This window comes from Pteropus vampyrus, unplaced genomic scaffold (genome assembly GCF_000151845.1).
Source record: "Pteropus vampyrus isolate Shadow unplaced genomic scaffold, Pvam_2.0 Scaffold67, whole genome shotgun sequence".
NCBI lineage: Eukaryota > Metazoa > Chordata > Mammalia > Chiroptera > Pteropodidae > Pteropus > Pteropus vampyrus.
Window position 1 is genome coordinate 1,958,493 of NW_011888848.1, and position 6,675 is coordinate 1,965,167.

The 6,675-nt window shown below is 41.2% G+C and overlaps 2 protein-coding genes across 5 annotated transcripts in view; one reads left to right on the forward strand and one right to left on the reverse strand.

Moving 5' to 3' along the window:
• Nucleotides 1-6,675, forward strand: part of LEF1 (lymphoid enhancer binding factor 1) — a 109,386-nt gene that overhangs the window by 90,130 nt on the left and 12,581 nt on the right. For 2 of the 4 annotated variants that reach the window (XM_011361458.2, XM_011361460.2), the window contains 2 exons: nt 2,715-2,763; nt 3,413-3,453. In XM_011361458.2, the coding sequence (XP_011359760.1) occupies nt 2,715-2,763; nt 3,413-3,447 (84 nt within the window). In that variant the 3' untranslated portion in view covers nt 3,448-3,453. The remainder of the gene's footprint in view (nt 1-2,714; nt 2,764-3,412; nt 3,454-6,675) is intronic. The other 2 variants (XM_011361459.2, XM_011361457.2) reach the window with 1 other exon arrangement.
• The window catches only part of HADH (hydroxyacyl-CoA dehydrogenase), a 61,469-nt gene continuing 61,010 nt past the window's right edge, over nt 6,217-6,675 (reverse strand). The window contains exon 9 of the transcript XR_895949.2: nt 6,217-6,661. The gene's annotated coding sequence lies outside the window, so the exon portion shown is untranslated. The remainder of the gene's footprint in view (nt 6,662-6,675) is intronic.

Here is a 6,675-nt window from a genome sequence, read left to right on the forward strand (position 1 = left end):
TCGAGTTAATTTGTCCATGGCCATGTAGGGGCTTCCCCATCTACGCAGTTTCTCTCCTAAGCTGACCAGCTCAGTCTTCCAGTGCCTTCTTAAGAAGACTGCTTTAGTCAAGGAGTTTTGTCTCCTAAACTGTGCCTCCGTTCTCTTGACTGTAATTAGCATCTTCCTGGGGTAAAGCCTTTGCGATGCCCTTTAAGTGGGAAGATCAGTTTCTACCTAAAGGGTTTCAAAAGTGTCCTCTTCTAACCTTGTCCTTTTGGATGTGGTTTGCCTAAAAGGGCAAATCTGACCTTCCCTCTCTGACCCATGGAAGGGCTTTGCTGTGCTGTGAATTTGTGTAGATTTAATTAGCATTGCTTGTTGAATGTCTTTGAGCAAAGTTTTGGGTTCTGATCCTTACGTAAAGGAGTGAGTTTTCACTTTTAAAAAGAGATCAGAGAAACATATTCTCTCCCTCTTTCTCTCTGTCCTCCATGTGGAAGGATGGGAAGAAAGTAGTTTTAAAGAAACCCAGTCTAACATGAATTTACCGAAAAGCTTTTCCTCTCTCTGCATAATTTTTAAAGGAAGTTTTTTCATTTATCTCAATTTTAGGATTTCTTGAGTGAAGAAATCCTAAAACCTCACCTTTGTTACATACAGTTTTTATAATGATCAAAATAAGCCTATTAATTACTAAGGCAAGCAGAAGTCAATCAAGTGATAGCACTTTCGCTAAAGATAGTATTCTAACATAACAGTACAAGAATAGAGTCCAAACAAGAAATGTGCCTTGTATCTTAGTATTTAGTATTTATTCAGAATGCTATGCTAATCCTCACTGAGATATATTTACCATTAAATTCCCTGTTCTATGGCATCATAAATTTTATAACCTCAATTTGTTTTCATCGTTTTATTTTTTGTAACTTTTATAACTGAAGTTTGCATAAATCAACAACTGTACATATTTTCTTAGGTGAGATAGGCCAAATATTTATATTGTCAGAGCTTTTAATTGTAATGCTTAATAGCCCCAGTATTATATGTAGTTTTAATGAAAAATATTTTTGTGTTTATCACACATGAATTTTGTGGGGTTTGGGGGTATAAATTAACATGAATACATCCAAACTACTTAGCTCTTTTTGTTTACCGTAAATGTAAGTTCTCTTGAAAAACTTTATCCCTGGAATGTAGTACAGGTTATTTCACAAAGGCAACCACAGTCCTACACCGCACTGTTAGGTGTGTGCTGGGAGGCAGAGGTGTCCTGAGGACTCAGGTGGTGTTCTTATGAGCCATGGTCCTGTGGTGAAGGGTGAGGGACAAAGCCCTGTCGTCACATACTCCTGTGAAGAGTTGTGTTTCTGCAGTGAGCTCTGCCTGAGGGTAGGGTGAGAATGGGAATGGATGTGGGGTGGGACAGAGAAGGTTCCTGGAAGAGATGACACTTGAGGTGTATTTAGGGGCCCGTGGGGGCTGGGAGGAGAAAGTGAGGAAGACTGTTCCAGATGTAAAAGGACCTCACAGCCCCTCGTGAAAATCACAGAAATTCCACTTGAAAGGGAGATTTCGGGTCCCTGTGAGAAGCATGCTCTCCCTCTGTCTGCTCCCCGCCTCCCAGAGCACCTTTCGTAATCTTAAAGGAGACTGTGTTTTGGGTATTGCATTTCCCAGGGCCGCAGACAGGTACCTGCTGGTTGCCATAGGGTTTGTGAGGATAGATTCAGTCAGCTTTCCAAGGCTTTCCGGCTTCAGTGGTCAGGTCATGTGACATGAAGGAAAACTATCTTGCAGTGCATAAAAATACTATTTTTATATATTCACTATGTTCAATATTATTATAGAGTTTAGTTTTTTTTTTTGTTAATGTGATTATTACAGCAGACATATAATAGAGATATTGGATACGATGTGTGTTCTGTTAGTTACTTGAAAATACCACCCTAATCCAGGTTGGTTCATGTAAATCAAATATGTATGGCGTCTCTGCCCTATTACAATTATTTATTTGAGGGGAAAGTCATTATGAAGAAAAATGGAAAATTAGACCAGTATAAATGGGACCTAAATTTTTAAATTTGTGATTATGATGATTTTGAAATGTATTTAAAATTGCATGCATATCCATGTTATATCTGCTTTAGGAAGCAAGGTCCTTAAGTGCCCGAAATAAGTATTTGAAATTACGTTGTTTTCTCAAGTCCTCCTTTCCCCTCTTTCCACCAGCCTTGGTTATGTTACACTTACACTTACACCATGGGAGCTGAGGGTCCTCGGTTAACATCCCTACCTTTTAATTCTATGGTGGAAATCACGGTAATGAAGATTTATCATGAATACAGGCAGAAGTGGGTTCTAAGTGTGGTGGTTAAAAACAACAGGTCTGCCTCTTTAAGCGGACTTTCCTTGAAGGGGGTTCTATGGCCACGGCCCTAGGATGTCGTTATCCTAGTGTGCGTGTGAGCCCACTCCTAACTGAGTACTGATGATGTTAAATATGAGGCCATAGAGACAAAGATCACAAAGAAGTAAGAATTTATTTTCTCTTTCTCTTGCTTTCTGACTGTGTCTAGGTAAATACGTGTGTGTGTGTGTGTGTGTGTGTGAGAGAGAGAGAGAGACTGAGAATGCATGAGTTATCTTTCTTTATTGACCATATTTTTGAATCACATTCACCCATGTGTTCACAGGACAGTCTATAACATGACAATGTGCCCATCTTCTTCTAGGGTAAGAAAAAGAAGAGGAAGAGAGAGAAGCTACAGGAATCTACATCAGGTAGGCACCCTGTGACTTTCCAGTTGATTCTCTGACAAGCGCCTTTAAAGTAGTTTGCATCTTTCTACACACTGCTTTATTCTGCAACTACAACTTGTGATATTTTAACTCTGCTTTTCCTCCTGAAATTCTTTAAAAATGTTTAAGAGACTTTTCTTTTAAATGTGACTGTGTGAAGGTACATCTAAAACCTTTTTATTCCAACCCTGTCACCTGGAATCCTGATTGTTAGCTGTGGTTGGTTGTTTTGTTTTGTTTTTGCTTCTGTTCTATGTTCTCTTTGCTTTAACACTTCTATTTGTATAACTCTTCACAGTAAAAAAAAAATTTATGGTGATTCTATAATACGCTACCTTATATTCCCTTGAGAATCTTTTCTGTGGTTTATGTTATTTACAAATATAAAACATGATGATAGGGTTTATCTTTCCTATACATTAATTCAAGGCGTCAGTCAGTGAGGTCCTGTTTATTTCCCCTTTTTCTTTCATTAAAAGTAAGACCACTAGTACTGCACAAATAAAAATGGCTGGTATAAGAACCATAAAAAGTAAAGCAAACAAGTCCACATAATGTTGTAGCTACTACATATTTGGAATGTTCAAAAACCTCTTCAATAAAAATTTGTTAAAGACACAATTTTCTGCAGGTACAGGTCCAAGAATGACAGCTGCCTACATCTGAAACATGGTAAGAATGACTCTTTGGTCCTACTGCTGACATTCGTTATAAACAGAGGCACTTGCTTGTGACTCTCCTTGCTCCCATGGATGCCGTTCAGCATTGCTCCTTTAAAGACGAAATGCCACCAAAGTCAAATTAGTGCTTTAAAAAATCTGATGGTTTTTATACCGGCTATGTATTTGCAATATAGTATGCTTTAATCTCTTCCCTTTTCCTCCTTTGCCCCTTTAATCTTCCTTCGTTCCCTTTCCCCTAACTAACTCTCTTTTCAACCATTCCTTACTCTGATGCGTGGCAAATTTGCCTGCTTAAAAAACAAACAAACAACACAAACCAGCAAAACGTCGTCTTCCTCAGCAAACCCAGGGCCCATTCTATCTCAGGGCTCAGCAGTTTTTGCTCTTCAGAGACTTCTCAGTTGAGATGACATATAGGTACTTGAAAGTAATGTATTTGTTCCTAGGGTGAAAGATCGATGTGCTTTATTTTTTTCTATTTAAAAATATGGCATGGGGACTACTTATTTCATTATTTGTATTCTGCCATCAAGTTTTTTCTTTATTGGTAACCAATGCTAGATCTCCCTGTAGTATTTATAAGTAATATTTGTTCCATCTCTTTTTGCTCTAATTCTTTAATTTTTGACCACATAACAACCAGCCCAGGGAACCTGGTTTTGTACATTGATTTGGTCTTTGCTAAGCTTTGAACCCACAGTGTGTCTGCATCTTCTCCCGGTGACAATTCTTTTCAAAGGAGCCACCTTGGGTTCTACTCTCTGTAACAACCCACATCCAGGTCCTGTCACTTCTGTCTTCTGGGTCTGTCTGGCTTTCCTCTCATAGCCCTCACTGCCACAGCCCAGCTCAGGTGCGAACACCATCTGGATTATGATAACAGCCTTTGGCTCTTTATCCTGCCTCCAGACTTTCTTTCTGTCAGTTCATCTTTGATGTTGCTCCCAGAGGGATTCACTAAAACACAAGTTGATTGTGTCACTTCCCGACTAAGAACGGTCAGTGCTTTCCATCATCTGAACAGGACGAAGTGCAAAGCACTTAGTGCAGCTCAACCTCTACCCTCTCCTCAGAGTTCTGCCCTCAGTCATCCTTGCTCTCCACCTGTCCTTACCTCCTCCCTATCCCTGTGAATCCTGCGCTCAGTCCAAGCAAAATTATTAGCCCCCCCAGATAGAGGGGAGGCCGCTGTACCCTGCACCCTGCGCTAGGAAGCCCGATTTCTCTGCCTGAGGAAGGGACCGATCTGCAGTGTGTCCAAGGAGAAGAGCATTAGCCTATAGATCACTTGGTTCTTAACTAGATGACCCCTACTTTTTAGAACTGATTTTTTTAGAACTGCATTTTGGTGCTAAAATTTGAACAAACTTTCCCAAAGGAGCCAGCAGAAATTTTGGTACCAAATAACATCTGCATTTTAAACCCACCGTTTGCCTGGGCAGTCTACTTCAGCTTTCGAATCTTCATATTCTCCATCTGTGAAACAGGAATGATAACGCCTACCACCAACAGCTGTTTGTGTGTCGCATAGGCCTGCCTTCCTCCGTCCACTCCCCCTGAGACCTGACTCATTGTCCTCTTTTTCTGTGCAACTTTCCTCATCTTTATTCAGATTCCCCTGGTTCTTCAACATTCTGTCACCGTAGTTTCATGATATCAAAACTCTTCTGAACTCATACGGAGTGGCGGGCTTTTCTCTGAGTGAGCAGAGGATCATTCCTTCCTCTAGGTGTCCGAACAGGGTGCCCAAACAATAACATCACAGGCGCACATCCAACCCAACAGCAGTTAATCGAGGACCTGTATGAGAGGGCCTCCTGGATTGGTTATTAGGAGCACAGAGGTGACTTCATCAGAGGCCCTGCCCCAAGAAGCTCACGGCATCGTAATAGAAGTAATTCTAGCGACAATCACATACGCGGGCTTTTGTGGGTTTTGGCATTCCTTTTTTGTCTCTGGAAGGCTGCTGTCCCTGATTGCTGCATGCAGGTGTGGATAGCAGCCCTTCCGGGCTCTTCCTCTAACTGGAATCCCTCCGGAGTGCGGTGTGCTGAGGACCGGCACGCACCGATTCACTCTGCCGTCCGATCGCCCCGAAATTCTTCATGCTACTTCTGGGAGAAATCATACAAAAATGTGTATCTGTACTTCAGAGTTCGGTGTTTGATTTTGTGTTCTTATTAACATTACATAACATTTGATTTTTTGTGTTCTTATTAACGTTAACATTACATAGTGTTTTCGGTTAGAAGATTAAGCTGAGTATGTTTGTCCTAGGGTGTATCCCAAACATCTTTTTTATTTTTTTTTAAATAAGTCACAGCTGTCATTGTGCTTTCTTGTCACTCATTCTTTTCTAAAGGTTAAAATGTCCTCACTAACCTGTACCAGAAAAACAAAACAAAGTGTCCCCCATCATCTTCAAGAAAAGACTCCCACCAGCCGTCCGGCGGTGCTCCAGATGGCAGAGGTTCACTTACTTGGCGTCTCCAGTGATACTGTCCCATCTCGTTGCCGGATTGATCCCGCAGCCTTTGAAGTCACTCCCTTCTATACTGTTCTATTTCAGAGAGCAGTGCTGGCAGGCATTTGATAAGAATTACTGAGCAGAGAGGAGCTCAGATTTGCATTCATTAAGATTTCAGTAAATTAGGAATGATAATATTCCTACTCTCCCCCCCCCCGCCCCCCTGCCCCCACCACCACACACGCACACCTTTCTTTGTTTTAGGAATTCAGAAGCTTTGATATATATAGTAGTTGACCTGTTTCATCATTACTCCACATTTATTGAACACCTAATAAATGCCAGGTTGTGTCGTAAGACTTGGAAATACAGTGTTGAACGAGGCAAAGGAGTTCCTTGCTCTCGTAGTGCTTACATTGCTGTGTGGGTGGTTGATGAAAAATAAACAGGAAAATGTAAAAATAAAAAGGAGAGTGGGCTTGACAGTCTGCTTTAGGTTGGACGGTCAGGAAGGGCCCTTTTGAGGAGGTGACACTTGGTATTATTACTCACTTTGGTATCCCTAAAAAATAGGGAGGGCATTCTGTGTGTGGTCAGCGGTGGCAAAGAAATGAAGACAAGGGAAACTGCTCATCATGTTGTAGAAATTGCTTAGACTAAGAACCCTGGCCTCAGATTAGCCCGTGTAAACCGCTAATGGACTGGGGCAGATCATTAAATGCCAGGGGACCTGGTTCTTCAGTT